General features: G+C 40.7%; 1 protein-coding gene across 1 annotated transcript; it reads right to left on the minus strand.

Moving 5' to 3' along the window:
* Positions 1 to 10974: 10974 nt before the first annotated feature.
* STAR (steroidogenic acute regulatory protein) lies at positions 10975 to 20446 on the minus strand. Its single transcript, XM_077262282.1, has 7 exons — positions 20174 to 20446; positions 17656 to 17769; positions 17445 to 17572; positions 16077 to 16235; positions 13325 to 13509; positions 13144 to 13237; positions 10975 to 11980 (listed from the first exon to the last, which is right to left on the minus strand). The coding sequence occupies exons 1-7, from the start codon at positions 20235 to 20237 to the stop codon at positions 11867 to 11869; spliced, it is 858 nt and encodes a 285-aa protein (XP_077118397.1). The 5' UTR covers positions 20238 to 20446; the 3' UTR covers positions 10975 to 11866.
* Between the last annotated feature and the right edge of the window lie 1232 nt (positions 20447 to 21678).

Genomic DNA, 21678 nt, shown 5'->3' on the forward strand with positions numbered 1-21678 from the left:
GTTTTGAATATGCTTTTTTTATTTCAAATAGCAGTCCCAAAAATAAACGTTTCGGTCTACCTAGACCTTCTTCAGTAGACCGACTGCTCAGAAAATTGATGGGAGAGGTATCTCCGGATATAGCATAAGTCCATGAATTGGACCAGAGAGGAGGACTAGAAGTGGTCGCTCCAATATAGTCTGGAGGATCGTATTGTTAGTAGATGATAGGATTCCAATCAGGAATGGCGTTGCTATTGGCAGTAGAAATCCTTATGCGTGAGGGCTTGACCATATAGGACATATAAGTGTGGCCACAGGATGTGGTATGTATCCGTAGTATTAAGGTCTCCAGAATATGATAGAGTATACGTGGGACCAGTAATAGAAGAGGCGTACCTCTATGTACCGAGTAGTAAAACGCCCCACAATGGTCCCACGTATACTCTATCATATTCTGGAGACCTTAATACTACGGATACATACCACATCCTGTGGCCACACTTATATGTCCTATATGGTCAAGCCCTCACGCATAAGGATTTCTACTGCCAATAGCAACGCCATTCCTGATTGGAATCCTATCATCTACTAACAATACGATCCTCCAGACTATATTGGAGCGACCACTTCTAGTCCTCCTCTCTGGTCCAATTCATGGACTTACGCTATATCCGGAGATACCTCTCCCATCAATTTTCTGAGCAGTCGGTCTACTGAAGAAGGTCTAGGTAGACCGAAACGTTTATTTTTGGGACTGCTATTTGAAATAAAAAAAGCATATTCAAAACCACCTGCATAACCAAGTTGAGTGCCAAGTTACTTTACTTTATCTATAATTACGAGTTCATAGACACCTCACATGTCTAGGTTATGTTTTACCTAAGTGGTGAAAAAAAATTCCAAACTTTGCTAAAAAAAAAAAAAAAAAAAATTGCGCCATTTTCCGATACTCGTAGCGTCTCCATTTTTCATGATCTGGGGTCAGGTGAGGGCTTATTTTTTGCGTGCCGAGACGGCGTTTTTAATGATACCATTTTGGTGTAGATATGTTCTTTTAATCGCCCGTTATTGCATTTTAAGGCAATGTCGCTGCGACCAAAAAAACGTAATTCTGGCGTTTCGTTTTTTTTTTCTTGTTACGCCGTTTAGCGATCAGGTTAATGCTTTTTTTTTTATTGAAAGATCGGGCGATTCTGAACGCGGCGATACCAAATATGTGTAGATTTGATTTTTTTTTTAATTGATTTATTTTGATTGGGGCGAAAGGGGGGTGATTTAAACTTTTGTTTTTTATTTTTTTCACTTTTTTTAAACTTTTTTTTTTTTTTTTTACTTTTGCCATGCTTCAATAGCCTCCATGGGAGGCTAGAAGCTGGCACAACACGATCGGCTCTGCTATGTAGCAGCGATCATAAGATCGCTGCTACACAGCAGAATTCCAGGTGTGCTGTGAGTGCCGACCACAGGGCGGCGCTCACAGCAGGCCAGCATCAGTAACCATAGAGGTCTCAAGGACCTCTATGGTTACCTTCCTGATGCATCGCCGACCCCCGATCATGTGACGGGGTCGGCGATGACGTCATTTCCGGCCGCCCGGCCGGATGCGGTAGTTAAATGCCGCTGTCTGCGTTTGACAGCGGTATTTAACTAGTTAATAGGTGCGGGCAGATCGCGATTCTGCCCGCGCCTATTGCAGACACATGTCAGCTGTTCAAAACAGCTGACATGTCCCGGCTTTGATGCGGGCTCACCGCGGAGCCCTGCATCAAAGCAGGGGAGCCGACATCCGACGTATTAGTACATCCGATGTCGGTAAGGGGTTAACCACCTGCACAGATAATGATTCCTGCACCTTGTGCAATGCTAAGGAAATCTTGAAAACACCCATGGTTTGAGGCCCTTGAGGAATGCAGTTTGACACCCCTGCTGTAGGATGTTGTGGGGAAGGCCTCGTGAAAATGACAGAGGATGGTGTTACAGAACTGGTGGAGAGTATGAAACTGCATTTTCCTCTAGAGTCGCCACCTGCTACCAAGTGGCTGCTGCTAACGATGGCACCCAGAGCGGACATGCCAGGCAGGCTCTGCCAGCTTCCCCCGGCCACTGAGAGCTGTGCAGGAGTGAGCATTGTTCTCTGCCGACAGCTGACTAAGAAGACTGTGCGTCCTCGCCACGGTGTCCGGACTCGGGCCGCACAGACCGTCAGCAGCTCAGAGCGGGGCCAGCTTCCCCGGCACAAATGTGAAGCCGAGCACCAGCATGTCCACTCATATTCCTCCATACAAATACATGCGCACCTTTGAAGAATTAAAGGGCCCGCGGCCAAAAAAATGGGCAAAGTGGCTGCGGGCCGCACCAGATGACATTCCCCACCCCTGGTCTAGACCACGTAAAGTAATTATCCCCCTCTACTCCTCCTTAGTCAGGCCTCATCTGGAATACTGTGTACAGTTCTGGGTGCCACATTTTATAAAAGACTGAAAAACTGGAGTTAGGGTACCGTCTCACATTGGCACTTTTGTCGCTACGACGGTACGATCCGTGACGTTCCAGCGATATCCATACGATATCGCTGTGTCTGACACGCAGCAGCAATCAGGGACCCTGCTGAGAATCGTACGTCATAGCAGATCGTTTGGAACTTTATTTCGTCGCTGGATCTCCCGCTGTCATCGCTGGATCGGTGTGTGTGACACCGATCCAGCGATGCGTTCGCTTGTAACCAGGGTAAACATCGGGTTACTAAGCGCAGGGCCGCGCTTAGTAACCCGATGTTTACCCTGGTTACCATCGTAAATGTAAAAAAAAAACTAACAGTACATACTCACATTCCGGTGTCCGTCAGGTCCCTTGCCGTCTGCTTCCCGCACTGACTGTGAGCGCCGGCCGGAAAGCAGGGCACAGCGGTGACGTCACCGCTGCGCTCTGCTTTTACTTTACGGCCTGCACTCAGTCAGTGCGGGAAGCTGAAGGCGAGGGACCTGACGGACACCGGAATGTGAGTATGTACTGTTTGGTTTTTTTTTACATTTACGATGGTAACCAGGGTAAACATCGGGTTACTAAGCGCGGCACTGCGCTTAGTAACCCGATGTTTACCCTGGTTACCCGGGGACTTCGGCATCGTTGGTCGCTGGAGAGCTGTCTGTGTGACAGCTCCCCAGCGACCACACAACGACTTACCAACGATCACGGCCAGGTCGTATCGCTGGTCGTGATCGTTGGTAAATCGTTTAGTGTAACGGTACCCTAAGTTCAGAGAAGAGCTACCAGGATGGTGAGCGGACTGCAAAGTATGTCCTACAAGGAAAGGTTAAAGGATCTGGGAATGTTTAGGTTGCAAAAAAGAAAGATAAGAGGAGACATAATAGTTTTTGGTTTTCCCGAGCATGGCCAGGTGGTTTCCGTCAAGAGTATTTGTTAGTGTTCGGAGATTTAGTTTTCATCGCCTCAGCTGAATGATTTACAGCTACTAGCCAGGCTGAGTACATGTGGGGTTGCTAGGGAATCCCCACATGTAATCAAGCTGTCTAGTAGCTGTAAATCATTCAGCTGTCGTGATGAAAACAAAATCTTCGAACACTAACAAATACTCGGAGACCACCCGAGCAACGAGTACACTCGCTCATCACTACTTATTAGCTCTCTACAAATATCTCAAGGGTTGTCGCAGTGTAGTGGGATCATCATTATTCTCATTTGCACATGGAAACAGGAGAAGCAATGGAATGAAACTGAAAGGGAGAAGATACAGATTAAATATTAGAAACAAACTATTGAGGGCATGTTTCCACCTTAAGAATTAGTTCAGGATTGGACGCTGCGTACAGTGTACAGCCGCAGCGTCCAGATGTTACAGCGTAGTGGAGAGTATTTTATGAAATCCCATCTCCACTATGCGTGCGAACACGCATCCGGCGGCCCTGCGTAACTGGACATGCGGTGCGTGTTTCCAGACCGCAGCATGTCTATTTATCTTGCAGAGACGCTGTGTCTCTGCAAGATAAATAACCCAGTCTATGAATACGATGCAGTGATTCCGCATGTGTCCGCAATGAACAAATCCGGAATCACCATGCGTACAACGGGGCGATGCTTTGGGCGGAGCGAGTTATTTGCTGCGTCCAAAGCGCAGAGATTACACCCCGTGGAAACAGCCTGACAGTGAGGTTGATCAATGAGTGGTACAGGCTGCCAGGAGAGGTGGTGAGTTCTCCTTCAATGGAAGTCTTCAAACAGGCTGGACCGACATCTGTCTGGGATGGTGTAGTGAATCCTGCATTGAGCAGGGGGTTGGACACAATGACCCAGGAGGTCCCTTCTAGCTCTAACAGTTATTTTATCATTCTAAATGAAGCTGGAGTAATAAATTTATGATTAATGAAATATATATGGTATATCCCTTTAATCCCAAGATTTAATGGACATGCTAATTCTCATTGAATTATGGCATCTATTTACTTCCATGTAAAGGTGGCCGCAAAAAAAGTCTGATGTTCCATTAAATGTCTCTGTCCTCTGATGTGATCACACATCAGAGGATAGAGAAATAGGGTCCCTGATTCCCCCCCCCCCCTGATACTTACCAGTGTCTCCTGGTGTCCTTGGATCCTCCTGCTTCCCCCCACAGCCACCGGCATCTTCTTCTGGTAAGAAAATGGCGGGCGCATGTGCAGTGTGCCCGCCGAAATCTGCGGTCCGGCACCCGAAAACAAGAGGAAGATTTTTCCTATTGGTTCATTTTGGTCACCGTGATAGACTTTATCACAGTGATCAAAATAAAAAAAATTGTAAATAAACCCCTCCTTATCACCCCCTTAATTAGGAAAAAATAATAAAATAAAGAAAATGTATTTATTTCCATTTTCCAATTAGGGTTACAGTTGGGCTAAAGTTAGAGTTGGGATTAGGGATAGGGTTGGGATTAGGGTTATGGTTGGGAGTAGGGTTAGGGGTGTATTGGGGTTAGAGTTTGGATTAGGGTTATCATTGGGATTAGGGAAAGGGATGTATTAGGGTTAGGTTTGTGGTTAGGGTTATGGTTGGGATTAGGGTTAAGGGTGTATTGGGGTTAGGGTTTTGATTAGGGTTGGGATTAGGGTTAGGGGTGTTTTGGGTTTAGAGTATGGGGTGTGTTGGGGTTAGTGTTGAGATTAGGGTTAATGGTGTGTTGGAGTTAGGGCTGTGACTAGGATTATGGATAGGGTTGGGATTAGGGTTAGGGGTGTGTTGGGGTTAGGGTGGGAGTTAGAATTGGGGGGTTTCCACTGTTTAGGTACATCAGGGGGTCTCCAAATGCGACATGGCTCCACCATTGATTCCAGCCAATTTTGCATTCAAAAAGTCAAATGGGGCTCACTAACTTCTGAGCTCTGCTGTGCGCCCAAACAGTGGTTTAACTCAACATATGGGGCATCAGCGTACTCAGGACAAATTCAACAACAACTTTTGGGGTCTAATTTCTCCTGTTAACCTTGGAAAAATAAAATTGGGGGCTAAAATATCATTTTTGTGGAAAAAAATGATTTTTTATTTTCACGGCTCTGCATTATAAACTTCTGTGAAGCACTTGTGTATTCACATCTAGATAAGTTCCTTGGGGGGTCTAGTTTCCAAAATGGGGTCACGTGTAGGGGGTTTCTACTGTTTAGGAACATCAGGGGCTTTACGAATGCAACATGGCGACCGCAGACCATTCCATAAGTCTGCATTTTAAAACATCACTACTTCCCTTCCGAGCCCCGATGTGTGTCCAAACAGTGTTCACGCCACATATGGGGTATCAGCGTACTCAGGACAAACTGGACAACAACTTTTGAGGTCCAATTTCTCCTGTTACTCTTGTGAAAATAAAAAATTGCAGACTAAAAAATCATTTTTGTGGAAAAAAAAAAAGATTTTTTATTTTCACGACTCTGCATTATAAACTTCTGTGAAGCACTTGGGCATTCAAAGTGCTTACCACACATCTAGATAAGTTCCTTGGGGGGTCTATTTCCAAAATGGGTCACTTGTGGGGGTTTTCTACTGTTTAGGTACACCAGGGGCTCTGCAAACGCGACATGACGCCCGCAGACCATTCTATCATAAGTCTGCATTCCAAAACGGCTCTCCTTCCCTTCCAAGCTCTGCCATACGCCTAAACAGTGGACCCCCACATAAGGGGTATCAGTGTACTCGGGATAAATTGCAGAATAAACTTTGGGGTCCAATTTCTCCTGTTACCCTTGTGAAAGTCAAAAATTTGCGGGTGAAAATATCATTTTTGTGGAAAAAATTATTTTTTATTTTCACGGCTCTACGTTATAAACTTCTGTGAAGCACTTGGGTGTTCAAAGTGCTCACCACACATCTAGAAAAGTTCCTTAAGGCGTCTAGTTTCTAAAATGGTATCACTTGTGGGGAGTTTCCACTGTTTAGACACATCAGTGGCTCTCCAAACGTGACATGGCGTCCGATCTCAATTCCAGCCAATTCTGCATTGAAAAAGTCAAACGGCACTCCTCTTCCAAGCTCTGTCGTGCGCCCAAACAGTAGTTTTCTCCCACGTATGGGGTATCAGCGTACTCAGGACAAATTACACAACAACTTTTGTGATCTAATTTCTCCTGTTACCCTTGTGAAAATAAAATTTGGGGGCAAAAAAACATTTTTGTGGAAAAAATAAGATTTTTTTTATTTTCACGGCTCTGCGTTATAAACCTATGTGAAGCATTTAGGGTCTCAAAGTGCTCACCACACATCTAAATAAGTTTGTTAAAGGGTCTAGTTTCCAAAATGGTGTCACTTGTGGGGGGTTTCCACTGTTTAGGCACATCAGGGGCTCTCCAAACGCGAAATGGCGTCCGATCTCAATTCCATCCAATTCTGCATTGAAAAAGTCAAATGGCGCTTCTTCCCTTCCAAGCTCTGCCGTGCGCCCAAACAGTGGTTTACCCCCACATATGGGGTATTGGCGTATTCAGGAAAAAATGAACAAAAAATTTGGGGGTTAATTTCCTCTTTTTACACTTGTGAAAAAAAAAATTGGTTCTGAAGTAAAATGTTTGTTAAAAAAAAAAAAAAGGTAAATGTTAATTTTTTTCCTTCCACATTGCTTCAGTTCCTGTGAAGCACGTAAAGGTTTAATTAACTTCTTGAATGTGGTTTTTAGCACCTTGAGGGGTGCAGTTTTTAGAATGCTGTCACTTTTGGGTATTTTCTATCATATAGACCCCTCAATGTGACTTTAAATGTGAGATGGTCCCTAAAAAAAAATGGTTTTGTAAATTTTGTTGTAAAAATGAGAAATCGCTGGTCAAATTTAACCCTTATAACTTCCTAACAAACAAAAAAAATTGTTTCCAAAATTGTGCTGATGTAAAGTAGACATGTGAGAAATGTTATTCATTAACTTTTTTGTGTGACATATCTCTCTGATTTAAGGGCATAAAAATTCAAAGTTTGAAAATTGCAAAATTTTAAAACATTTATCCATATTTCCGTTTTTTAATAAATAAACACAAGTAATACCGAAGAAATGTTACCACTAACATGAAGTACTATATGTCACAAAAAACAATCTCAGATAACCTTATAAGTTATAACCTCATAAAGTGACAGTGGTCAGAATTGTAAATATTGCCTTGGTCATTAAGTACCAAATTGGCTCTGTCACTAAGGGGTTACATTTACACAGTATTTTATTTGAGGACACAACACAAAGATGCACGGAAGCAGGAGCACGGCTCGTAATGGTAACAACTTTTATTACTGGCACAATGGTTGTACAGAACACTTCAGCCTTATCTAATAGAGAACAAAACATGAATACTCGGGGGCTAATATATGAAGGCGCCAAATGTTTGTATACCTGACATCATGGTAGCTGCTGACTCTGATTAATTTCTTATTGGGATAATTATCAATCTCATTTTACTACCCCATAGGCATCCAGTTTGGGATCTAGGGCTGTATCTGCGGAGGCGATTGGGACCTGCATGAAGAATATTAAACACTCCTGATACTGTCTGACCTGCTCACTCCTTACTTACCATATTTTATTAGGTATGACCACATTTTAATGATATTCCACTTTCTTAATAGGCAAATATTAAATTAAATATATAAATAAATTATGCAGCCGGTTCATAAATAATAAATAAAATATAATATTAATGGGTAGTAATAAATAACACTGATATAAAAAAAATAGAACAAAGTGTCACAAAGTGCAGAGTCTACAAAATCGGTAAATTTTACAGATGCTGTAAATGCCAGAAAGTGAGAGTGTGGAGAAGAAAAACGCAATACGCATGCTGAAAAGACCATGGGGAACAAAAGGTACACAATAATGCATGTATGATTTTATATATATATATATATATATATATATATATATATATATATATATATATATACCGGTGTGTGTGTGTGTATATATATATATATATATGTATATATATATATATATATATATATATATATATATATATATATATATATATATACACTCACCGGCCACTTTATTAGGTACACCATGCTAGTAACGGGTTGGACCCCCTTTTGCCTTCAGAACTGCCTCAATTCTTCGTGGCATAGATTCAACAAGGTGCTGGAAGCATTCCTCAGAGATTTTGGTCCATATTGACATGATGGCATCACACAGTTGCCGCAGATTTGTCGGCTGCACATCCTAAAGATGCTCCATACAAGGCAGGATGGATCCATGCTTTCATGTTGTTTACGCCAAATTCTGACCCTACCATCCGAATGTCGCAGCAGAAATCGAGACTCATCAGACCAAGCAACGTTTTTCCAATCTTCTACTGTCCAATTTCGATGAGCTTGTGCAAATTGTAGCCTCAGTTTCCTGTTCTTAGCTGAAAGGAGTGGTACCCGGTGTGGTCTTCTGCTGCTGTAGCCCATCTGCCTCAAAGTTCGACGCACTGTGCGTTCAGAGATGCTCTTAGGCCTACCTTGGTTGTAACGGGTGGCGATTTGAGTCACTGTTGCCTTTCTATCAGCTCGAACCAGTCTGCCCATTCTCCTCTGACCTCTGGCATCAACAAGGCATTTCCGCCCACAGAACTGCCACTCACTGGATTTTTTTTCTTTTTCGGACCATTCTCTGTAAACCCTAGAGATGGTTGTGCGTGAAAATCCCAGTAGATCAGCAGTTTCTGAAATACTCAGACCAGCCCTTCTGGCACCAACAACCATGCCACGTTCAAAGGCACTCAAATCACCTTTCTTCCCCATACTGATGCTCGGTTTGAACTGCAGGAGATTGTCTTGACCATGTCTACATGCCTAAATGCACTGAGTTGCCGCCATGTGATTGGCTGATTAGAAATTAAGTGTTAACAAGAAGTTGGACAGGTGTACCTAATAACGTGGCCAGTGAGAGTGTATATATATATATATATATATATATACGTGTGTATATATGTATGTATATATATATGTATATATATGTATATGTGTGTATATATATATATATATATATATATATATATATATATAAAATCTATTATTTTTTGGTTCATAAATAATTGAAAACAAATAAAAGTGGTTTGTTTTTTTTCTATTATTTACGAAGAGAAAAATATGTATTCATTAAAATTAAATAAAATATAATATATAATTTATTCTTATTTTTGTTTATTTTGTTTACAAATAAGTGAAAACTAAAGAAAAAACATTTTTGCTGCCAAATTTTTGGTTAAATGTCACTTGATTTTGTGCGAGATTTTATTATTTACGCCTCCACGATATTATTATTATTAGCTAGAGTTATTTATAAATGTAAATATATAGATTTCCAGATAAGAAAAAAAAATTAATCAGGTATAAATTAACACAACTGACGTATTAACTGCCAATGGATGGAATATATGGAGGTTTACACTATTTTGAAGCAGAAAAAGTGAGCAAGCATAAAAGGATTTCGACCTGCTGAATTTGCCAATATGAACCCATAAATAATAAAAGCAATGTATTAACGTAGCGGCAAAGCAGATCAGAATTTACCAATTCTCATCAACATGCAGAACAAAAAAAAATCTGCAGCAGAAATTGACCTGCTGTGCGGATGTTAATTTCACATCATGTCAATTTTATCTTCTTTTTTTTTTTTTTTGCAGATTTTGTTATTTAAGGGATTTTCCACTACTTTGATGCTGATGACCCATAAGATATCAGATCTGTGGGGGTCTGACACCCGATTCCTCCATCATCAACTCTGACAGATGTAAAACGGAGCCAGGACAGCACAACTTTTAGTGGCCTCTCCAGGACATTAAAGCTTAGCTTCACATCCATCTAATATTAAAGACCTCTCATAAGAAAAGGTTATCAAAGTAGTGGTCACCCCCTTTAATTGTGCTTTGTAAGGGTGGAATAGAGTACTACATAAAATATATCTCAGTATCATATTGAAAACAATCATATTGTTTTTCTATTATCCATGCATGGACTTTTGGCTGAACTTTATGCTACATACAACCACAGAAACAGTTCTAACAAATCATAAAACAATATTAAAATTATATATTTATACAGGATAAAGTAAATTATTATATATTATATTTACTTGAACAAATATATCAAATATTTGTATGTGGAACTTCATGTGGCTAGAAGTAGTTTTCCTTCTAGCAATGCATTGTCACCTCTATTTTATGCCCTTTTCATTTAGTCTTTCTTAACTGCTTCCTAAACTTGATAGATTCAGTTGTCAGGGAACATTGGAGGATCAGCTTTTTAGAATTCAACAGATTTTCACAGAAAGAGATTTTTTTTGCCTATATTCTTCCTTTTTTTGTCACATTTAGCTCCTAGGGGGTGGGGCTAGTTTCAGTCGGTCACATCAAAACTGCTATTGGTTGGTCAGAGCCCACAAAAGACCCGCCCCTCTCTACAGTGATGGCAGTATTAGCAAAGAAAGGACCAAACTGCCCTGTCTGATACATGGTTGAGATCCCACTGTTGCCTAAAAACATGTTTTTTAAATTCTGATATGGGGCCCTCTTTAGGTTTGCCTCTAAATCATGGACATTTTTTTTGGGTGGGGGGAGTTGGTAAATACTCTTTAAATAATCAGAGTCAGCAGCTTTCACTTTACGATGAGATATCAATCTTAAAGAGGACAAGTGACCGGGTCAAAAGTTGCCAGTTTTTGCTCTTATTTCTTCTTCCCACTGTTCCCCGGTGTATTCAGTCATCTACCATGGGGTGGGGGTCATCTACCATCATGTTCCAGGGGTGTAGGCCTTATAGTTTAGTGCTTATTTTTTATGGTCTTGACCAAGGGGGTGTGACTTACAAGATTTTCTGGAGGCGTGTCTTTACGCTTCTCTGCTTAATTACCCTGTTAGTCACACCCCCTTGTAAAGAACAAAAAATAGAGCTAAAAGACGCCCATATATCCTGAACTGTATGGTGGTTTAAAAAAAAAACAACAGAATTCTCAGGAGCGGAAGGAAGAAAACGGGAGCAAAAACTGGAACTTTGTGACCTGGTGACAGCTCATCTCTAAAGCCTGATCCATAATAATAAATTGTATGACCCTGATGCATTAGTCACATTGAGAATTTTTCTTCAAAACTTACACAAGAGTTCAACTATAAGGCTTTAGGACTCCAGTCGTCTTTATAGTTACGTATGAGGCTGTAAGTTCGGGTTGCGAGATCTGCGGTCAGTTCGGGAGTTGCAGTCCTTACATGGCCCGTGAAATGCGCCCGTCTGTACCCGGCTTTAGGCAAAGTGGCTTTTCGGTTCTCCTGTGGCCTACACCAGTGACAAATGCCTCAGTTGCCTCACGGGTATAGATCAATCATTACATTGGCCATTACTTTATAAAGCCTAGAATAAGCAGAAGGAATGGGACCAGGAGGAGGAAGGGTTAGCAGAGCGATAGGCTGGCAGTGGACATAGCGACTCTGTTGCGGAGATGTTTGGCAAAATCCACTTGCGTCTGGGACAAAACTTGGTTTATGATAGATTTTGGCAGCCATCCCTGGATAAAAGAGAGAAGAAGAGAATGGATTACAATGAAATAAAGTAAGACCCAAAAAGCTATATTGACGAAAGGAAGGTCATACATTGTACGCATAGACCTGTACCGCTTCATCCCAACCTTGTCGACAATCCTAAGAGGTGCGGGAGTGCTGCTTATAAAAAAGAGGAGGCTCGTGTTTCAAATGGTGGCCATGTCCATATGATTAACAAATGACCTGAACCGGTGATATATACCGAAAATTTTGGACTGTCGGACGTTCCCATTTGATAATCACTAATGAGATTGTAATGGGATAGATACTGTTGTATGGGAAGAGTATAGTAGTGTTACACGGCGTTATTACTTGGACACTATAAGGTGAATGGATGAATAAATGGGTGTGGATAAGATTAAATTAGGAGCTACTACGATGATAGAAGAAGCCACTATGGCTAATGTTATATGAGCCTACTCAGTGAGCGGCTGATGTGTCATGTCCTCATGCTATATGGCGGCATTGTGTATGCACTGCATGCCACGCTTTATACTGGTGCAACTGGAGTCTTTTTTATAAGACGTTGACTTTAGAGAGTACCTTTGTTTTTTGGGAGACTCAGGAGAATCCTCCGGTGGGCCCCTGTGCAGGAGTGTTCCACTACTCCCTTATATGGGCAGTACTTCGCACAATAATCTGGATTTACATATATATATGTAACATACTAATAACATACTAATATACTGTACGTTTATTAAGAAAACAGTTCAGATGACGAGATTTCTGCACTAGTAGAAGGGGGAGGTCTGTCTGACTCGATTCAATAACAAAGCCAGCCCCCTTTTACAGGGACACAGAAGGGTGCTGTATTAACTACTGAAATGAACCATATAGATAGCCCCCTTTTAAAGAGGCGCAGAAGGGGGCTGGATTAATACGCCATATAGAAAGCCCCCTTCAAGCACATCCCCAATACAAGGAGCATGAGGAATCTCAGTGTTGTGTGTGTGTGTAAAATATAATAAAGCATATTGATAAGTTCAATCTCTTCTCACTTGGAAAACATTAAAACAACTTTTTATCTAGCTGGACAACCCCTTGAATAGCTCGCCCAGCCTCTAGATGACAGACCCATAAATGGAATTGGTTGGGATGATGATAAATGTGTTTAAGAATATCTACATACCTTTAGATCAATGCTTAGAAGCCAGGTTAGTTTGGTTTTTGAGGGGTCTTCAAGCACTGGGTGAAGGACCATACATGTTGGGCCATTCTCTGCCCTGGAAGGAAGAATATTTATATTTCTGTTTTATCAGTCATCATGCCGGATACACGACAGTATATGTCGTAGTAGGAGTTCTCCATACCTCACGTATCCTTTCTGTTCCGGCATTCCACCAAATCTCGTTGACATTCCGGCCAGAATACAGGTGGATCCTCTTCTCTTACTGCATCGCACACTCACAAAATCCCGAGCTCCCACAATATTTCCGGGGGTTTCTGCTGCTTTTTCGTGTGTTATCACTGTGTCTTTTCCAATTTTCTGGAGAATCTGCAATAAAGAAAGCATTAATATGTGTGCACCACCAAATTGCAGTATCCGACATAATCCATAAACAAGGGCTGCACGTGGATTCTTCCATCTTATTCACCTTCCTGCAGTCTGTAGTTCCCTTTGTTGTCTAGAAATGTTTTGCAAATGTTTAAAAACTCCCATAAGGCCCCAATATACATTAGACTTATGTAATCCGAAACCGCTGATATCATTGAGGTCGGTTGATTGTCTAATGTGTATGGGGGTGCTGGCTGACTGACGGTCGGGAGAGATGTCTATCGTGCATGTCCAATTTTGGACTGCCAATAAAATTGTTCTCCGGGAGATGAGCTGCCGGCCAACATGTTAGTCAGCAGCTTTTTCGTAGAGAACAAGCGCTCCTGTGTATGTGAGAGTCGGCTGAGATGGTTGCCAATCAAATGATCAGCCGGAGCTTTAATCTCCAAAAAATCGACCTAGTGTAAAACAGAAGATAGAATTCACAGAGACAGGGGTGCAGCTGCAGTATCTCTCCCTCCGTATGTCAGTTTGAAACCATAAGGAGAAAAGAGGAGGTGAAGCAGCAGGATGAATGGACTGGTCACTTCTTTTAGCAGCTTCATGACTTCCAAACTTGTGCACAGCAAGTCATTTTGACATTGCTGTACATATGTCTTTTTCACACTGGTTCCAGGTGGAATCCGCCAGTAAAAGACGTGGTGTGCACGTCCACTAAGGAAGGATCGTGGTTACTTCTTTATAGAATTAGGTACCATTGAAACGTTACACGTCCATTGGCTATACTGGACATATAATCACATGCACCGCACCAGCCTAAGGACTCATGCACATGACTGATTATGTCGGACAAGGGCTAACCATGATTTTCATGGATAGCATTTGTACCCATGATATTCTATGGTGCTCTGAACATGTTTTGATCCGAGAAAAATATCAAAGACATGTCTGATTTTGATCTGTCAGATCTGCAAGGCAAGTCTAGGGGCCTGTGAAAAACATTCGCCTGCAAAAGGATGACATCCGAGTGCAGTCCGATATTCAACTTTTTTTTTCTCTACACCTCCAAGAAAAACTGATGCCATTCTGCTCAAACTCTGATCACATGGCACGTGGTCAATTAAGAGTCCATGCGATAATAACTGACCGAGATTAGGGAACTGCAGACAACAGGAATGTGTTTTCACAAAGCAGTGAGCAGACACCAAGGACATTGTGATAATGAACCAAGGAAATCCATGATATGAGACCTCCTCATGCCAGAAACACACGATAATCTAAGTAGGTTGGGAGGTAGAGTCATTATAGAGCCTAAATCAGGCACACGATGTCTAGGAATTTGGAGATTTAGAGGACTTTCATTACTAAAGAGACCTAATCTTGGTTGGAATATATTTCTTATAGAGGAGCAGATACCATAAAAAATAAAATATTGAGATTCATGTCTAAATTATACATCCTAGCCTCTAGGTGTCAATACTACACAAATCTATGGTAATTTTTTTTCTTTAAAGATGTACCATGTTCTCTTAGAGGGGAGAGGGGTTTCTCTTATTCGGAGACCTGTCCTGCATTACACAGACAACCCCTTGATTTGAATGGACCCCGCGTAATACTTCATTTGCCCCATGATGGTGCAGCAGAAAAATTAAACTCTAAAGGTCGACAATCTCTTCCGACTCCCACATACATAGAAATGCTCAGTTCCCTATGACAGAACTGCGGCCAAAATAATCTGGTAGCATTTTATGTCTCTGCCAAACAAATGGAGTCGGCGATTGAATTCCAACCACCCTATCTCTTTGTCTCCTGACATAAGTGTAGGACACTCGGCATGCTCCCGTACACATTAGATGGTCAGCTGATCAATCCAAAATTAGCGGGTTCCGATGACTTTTATTCAATAAAAGGTTATTACCATCTTCATAGATGATTGTTATTGGATACTGCTTTTTTGTTGTTTGCAATTTACTGCTTATTAAAATTTATAGCCTTTTTTCAGCTAGTAACATTATTCTTTTGTTTACAGCATGTGGTCTAGGAGACCGACCACCGCTGTTGTTTAGCTTGTAACCACTGCACTGAAGCCGGACGGAATTAGGAGGTAACTGCGCCCTCCAGTGAACCTACACTGCTTTAAAGCAGTGATTACAAGCTTAACAAAAAAAGAGCTAGCAAGCAGTGTCTGTACCTGGCCACTCCTGCTAAACAGCAGCGATGGTCGGTCACCTAGGCAATGAGCAGTATGCAATAGAAAAGAAACATGTTAATATCTCAAGAATCTCTACAAATTTTAATAAACAGTAAATTGCAAATATATTCATTGTTACAAACATTATCCAACAATACCCATATATGATAATAGGAATAAAACCTTTACATTCAACAGGTTTCTTTTCAGAAAACCAGAAGACCTTGCCTCCCGTATCATGATTAAGGTAAAGTCATACACTGTAAACAATGGATGACACCAGACTCGTCTTCTCTTGACTACTTTAAGGTCGTGACATTTTATATAGGAAGCTATATAAACAGTTAATTCACAAGAATTAGCCCATTTTTCGTACCTTAACTTCTTTAACATTAGGATTCCATTCTCCCATCTTTTCCATATTGTCCACCAGTTCTCCATATACATTGTCCAGCGGCTTCTCCACTACTGCTTCCAGCTTGAAGACCTTTCCGATGTCTGGGAGGACTTTACTGAGAACTTTATCTCCATTTTCCTTCACAAATTAAAAAAAATTATATTATTATTTTTATTACAAAGCTTCACTACTATAATATTTTATTTGTATTTTAATCGTGGTGTTCAGATCTGTATTAAACCTTAGGATTATTCTAAAGGTGGCCTAGACCTTTTATTAGCTGTTCGCCGAACACTCATTCTTCTCCCCCAACCCATACATATTGATGCTGAAAAACATCTCTGGAGGTGCCTTATCTTTCTTGAGAACAAGGGATTAGGCTGTGCGGACATCAGCAGAACATCTAATACACAGATAGTTGGTCGTTCCCACCCAAATCGGTGGCCAACTTTAGTCAAATGTGTACGTCCACCCATAAATAGGATGTTGGCGTTTAGCCTTTTCAGTCACTTCTTTACCTGGAAGATAAGCGGTGCCAGGTATCTAGTAGCCTTCTATCACCTTTGATATTATATATACTTGGCCAAATGGGAAAGTCTATGTGGAGTCTGAGATTAAATAATTGGTTAAATGAATGGTTTACGTTTCTTTAATGTTACACAGCTAATTTACCAAATGAGAAAATGTTGTTGGCCATTGAGTGGGAATAAAAAACCTTAAAGTAGTAAGTGTTCAAGCATATGGCTAAATTATAGCAGTATTGTATGGATCCTTAAAGGTGTTGTCCACTTTAGCATTTTAAAATTACATAAAAAAGCAATATTCCCCTTTACTATTACCTCACTGCTCCAGTTCCTATGTTTTCTGGGTCAACCTATGATCTCTACTTTCTAGTCCCTCGCACACACACTTGGCATATCGATGACCCAACCCAGCTAGTGATTGCCTGCAGAGGTCACCTGTGTCATCACTTCAAAAATGAAGACCGGCGAGAAACCAGGTCAACATCAGTATTGCTTTTAATTTTCTTCTTAACCCATTTGGAAGCTCTTTGAAAATAATTATTGTCAATGTGGACAGCCACTTAATTTTGGAACCCATAGTCTGCTATGATCCCAGACTTCACCTCTATGTGTCTCTGATGTCATGCTATATGTTTTCCTTACCAATTCTGAAGACAGTCCATGTCCTAACCTTGCCCCGCTCACACAAATATCTAGTTTGTTTAAATTGTGAATACAGTTCTGATCTAATGGAAAACGAAAAACAAGTGACCTGACGAGAACCCATGTGTCTTCATGCAACATGTCATTGTCCAACCCTGATATATGGTGAAACAGATCTTACCGCCACAATCTCCACTTTCCATCCATCTTGTTCTCCCAGGATGCTCATTGACTTCTTCAGGGCTTCTTCTCCTTGCTTGATGTAAGACATCTCAACTTCATTGTAGGGTTTCTCATCAAGTCTGGAACCTAAGGAAACTATGTATGAGCAAGAAAATTCTACCTTTCTTGGATGGATTTTCCTATTGTTTGGGTTAAGACATTTGACTTACTCAGCAGAGAGCTTCGTCTTCTGACTTGATTTATCCATCGACTGGGTCCTGGTCCAACTAAAGCCAATTTTTCCAGTTCATGTGAAAGAGCAACTGCAGCCGTTCTCCTGAGACCTAAACAAATAAGTATATATATATTATTAACTATTGTAAACTGTTCTACAAAAAGAGGGTCAATATTATCGAAGCTATTCTACGGAAAAGAGAACTCATCGACATAGGTCCACACAAAGTAGTGGGGCAACTAACTTTTCTTTTTGCAAGCGGAAAAGCTTTGTCAATTCTTTCTTTTAGAACTTTTTTCTCTCCTTAATTTGTTTCCAATATCAACCTGAATTGTAGTCTCCAGACATCTCGGAGATAATGACACGAATAGGCAAAACCAGAAATAGACAGATTTCACCTATTGTATATCATGTGATGGGTAGGTAGTGGGGAGTGAAAGCCCTGATGAATGTGGCTTAGGATTTATTCACAATTTTTTTTGCCTGTTTTTTTAATTTTTGGCAAAATATTGGTAACACCGCATTCTTGACATTGTCTCCAAACACAGCATGCTCTAGATACTCTATTTTGTACATGCAGTTTTCCATAGACTTCTCCATAAGATAAAAGTGCATTTTGTGTGAACATAAGAAGCCCACAAAAAATAATAAAAGTATAGAATTAAGTATACAACTACAAAAGAACCAAGTGTGATGAACGCCTTATTGTGTTGTGGTGCATCAAACTAATGAGCGTGATTTTTCACAATTTACGACAGTTTATATTTTTGTCGTCCACAACGTAATTCCAGGTGAACATACATATATTTCAGGTGTTTCACCTGTAATAACCTATGAAAAAGAACATTAATGAACCTAATTATTTATGATAACGCATTATTGTTTTTGCCCATCGTTTTTTTTAGCTGCGTGGTACACGATCCATGGCAAGCAGCACCTTGCCTGAAAGGTAATTTTACATTTTGCTATTATTGCACTTTTTGATGGTGGTAGATTGTAGGACATTTGCCTACTTCACTAGTTATTCCGGATTCGATCAGAAGTAGCATAAAAACTGACATGCATCTTTTCTCCCACAAGTCATTTTTCAAAAACTGAAACTGAAAAAAAAAAAATCAGTCTGGCGCTGATAGTCACTGGTTTTACGGGGACATGCACATAGGATTTATTTGTTGTGGATCCCTGGCAAACCCACAACTAGTAAAAAACCTGTGACCACATCGCCATGTAGTAGCTAGGTTCCCACAGGTTTTTTTTAGAATTTTATTGGAGTAGATCCACTTCAAAAACCTCCACAAAAATTCCTATAAAACAGATTGAAAGACTCTTCCTAATCATTTCTATGGTAGAACCACTTTGTTAGTCATAAGTTTACTTTCTTTTTTTTTTAGCGTTTTTCCCTCTTCAGGTTTTGCAGAAAAAAAATAACTGCTACTTCTCAAGTCAAAAGACTGCAAAAACGCTTGAGAACCTTATAAACTCTTATACCGTGTATTTCAGAATGAGACCAATAAAAACTCTAAAGAAAACAGTTTTTGACTGCCTATGAAATTCAATGACAATCCTCCCCATCAACGGACATGCCACAAATAAGACCCCTATCAGAGGTTTCTGATCCAACCAAACTAGCCTTCTTGCCTGCTTTGCACTGATGAGGAGCAATCACCCCGAAACACAAAAATTGAGTTTTTTATTAGGCTTCTTATTCTAAGTCATGTGGCAAGGTACTTTACAGGGTCGCCACTGACTTTTAGGATTGTTACCCCCCAATAGGTGGCACTAGAGTTCCTGTATTTGCAAATTAAAAATCCAAACCATAGGTCATTTTACCCTGCGCACTTTTTATATAGATTTTCTGTGACATATTTTCAGTTACCTTACATTCTATGTGCAATATATTGGCCTCATATTGGGCCGGACCACTTTTCTAGACAATAACCCAATTTTGGGGGGGTCGCATCAAGGAGGTTTCACTGTGGTATATACAAGGTTGTTTATCTTCATCTAACGAGAATGTTAGGGTATATTCACACTTGGTATATTTGCAGAAATGTCTGCAACTGTGCCTTTAATCTGAATAGATCTTACAGAAATGTGTGAATGTACTCTAGGTTTTCGATGTTGACTAGATGTCGATGTATCATGGGTAACACATTGTTTTGTTCCTAGCCCTGAGAATCCTAGATAACTACTAACTACAAAGCACTCTATAAACCTCTCAGTTGTGAAGATATAACATTTTCTACACAGCTTAGACCACATGGTTGTACCAAAAACTCTTCTAATATGACAACATGATGGACAAGATGTGAACATTTGAGTGGTTGTATCTAATCATTTAGTATTTTACATCATTATTAACCCGCATAATTATGTCACTAATTAATAATATGTATTACAATAGGCTTTCATGTGATGTACCCTTTAAAATTAAGTTCTTATCCTTGAGAAATAGACCAGTGAAAATATACAAATTGTTTTGACGTGAGCCAAAGAATACCATGATGGCTTACCTGTCATGTTACGAAGATGTCTGTATGATATCCCAGCACAGAGCTTGAAGGTGGCTGGTAACATTGCTTAGATGAGAGTTAAGTTGTTGGTCAATATTGTGGAAGTCGCTCTAGGTTCTGTAGCTGAAGAGCTTTTCTAAGCTTGAAACGGAAAACTGATGGTCAACTTGTGGTGTTAGTCCGAGGGTGGTCAGGTTCTCTATTACCAGTGATCAGCTTGGCTTGGTAGACTGGATATCTTTGCTCTGTGTATATCTGATATGTATTGCTGTGCAGGACCCAGAACTCTGTTTAAATCCTCTCCTCTGAAGGATGATGTGCGGTAATGACTCAGATAAGAATACAGCATAATTTACTGGAGGCCAGCGGGAGCAAGGACAAGGGCTGACAAGTATGTCAGAGATGATTAAGCCCTGATACAACACATCAAGGCAAACATGAAGAAACTATCACTGAGCCATTAACCCCATGTGCATGTTAGTGATATCAATCAATCTGATCAAGGTGTAGCACCCTTACCTACTTTTCCACCTTGGGTATACTTTCTGTCAGAAGATATCAAGAAAATTGGTGTCCAGCTCATCATTATTTTAGCCAGAAGAATTGTTATCCTTCCTGGAGCTCTTTTAGGTGCCCGGGGTGACCCAGACGTTCTACCACTCCGTTATGTGGTAAGGACATATGGACAGATTTCACCACTTCCCACTATCAGTTTTCATCTCTGTGCTTTGTTTTTTTCCCTACTCTTTTTTCATGTAGTTATTTTTTATACTTCAATCAATGCTCTTTTTCATTTCCATGTGGACTACTGCAACTTTCTACTAATTGGTCTCTCTATTACTAACCTTTCCCATCTCCAATCCTGAATACGGCAGTGAGGATCATATTTCTATCCAGCCGCTACACCAAAGCCTCCACCTTGTGCCAGTCATTGCACTGGTTACTCATCCACTACAGAATTCAATACAAACTTATTAGGGATGAGCGAATAGCTTCAGATAAGTCCTTAGCGCTTACTGAATAGCTGCTTCGGGAACCTGGTAAACAGGCTCTCCTTGCATGAGTTGTGACTGTCACACAGCCGCGAAACATGGAGCTGCGGTGCCAAAAAGCTGATTATTAGGAGCGCTCCAGGTATCCGGGTTCCCGATGCAGTTATTCGGCTTAGGACTTTTCCAAAGCTATTCACTCATCCCTAAAACTTATCTCTCTCACTCATAAAGCTCTCCACAGTTCAGCACCACCCTACATCACCTCCCCCATTTCTTTCCATCACCCTACCTGTGTACTCCATTATGCAACTGATCGAAGACTAATATCCTCTGTAATCGGAACCTCCCACACCTGTTTTCAAGACTTCTCTTGCGCTATTCCAGTTTTCTGGAATGCACTACCCCTGACAATCTGACTAATACCTAGTCCCAACATTTTTAAGCATGCTTTAAAAACATATCTCTTTAGAAAGCCTATCTACTCACTTCACTCCCCTGTTCCCCCTTTCTAAA

Source organism: Ranitomeya variabilis, chromosome 5, assembly GCF_051348905.1.
Source record: "Ranitomeya variabilis isolate aRanVar5 chromosome 5, aRanVar5.hap1, whole genome shotgun sequence".
Lineage (NCBI taxonomy): Eukaryota > Metazoa > Chordata > Amphibia > Anura > Dendrobatidae > Ranitomeya > Ranitomeya variabilis.

Bases quoted from the DNA above. Each gene is read 5' to 3' on its own strand.
- STAR (XM_077262282.1), bottom strand. From the start codon at position 20,237: ATGTTACCAGCCACCTTCAAGCTCTGTGCTGGGATATCATACAGACAT. The intron at 17,573-17,655 runs GTAAGTCAAATG...TAGTTTCCTTAG, and splicing joins AAGACGAAGCTCTCTGCTGA to GTTCCAGACTTGATGAGAAA. The intron at 11,981-13,143 runs GTATGTAGATAT...TCTTTTATCCAG, and splicing joins TTCTAAGCATTGATCTAAAG to GGATGGCTGCCAAAATCTAT.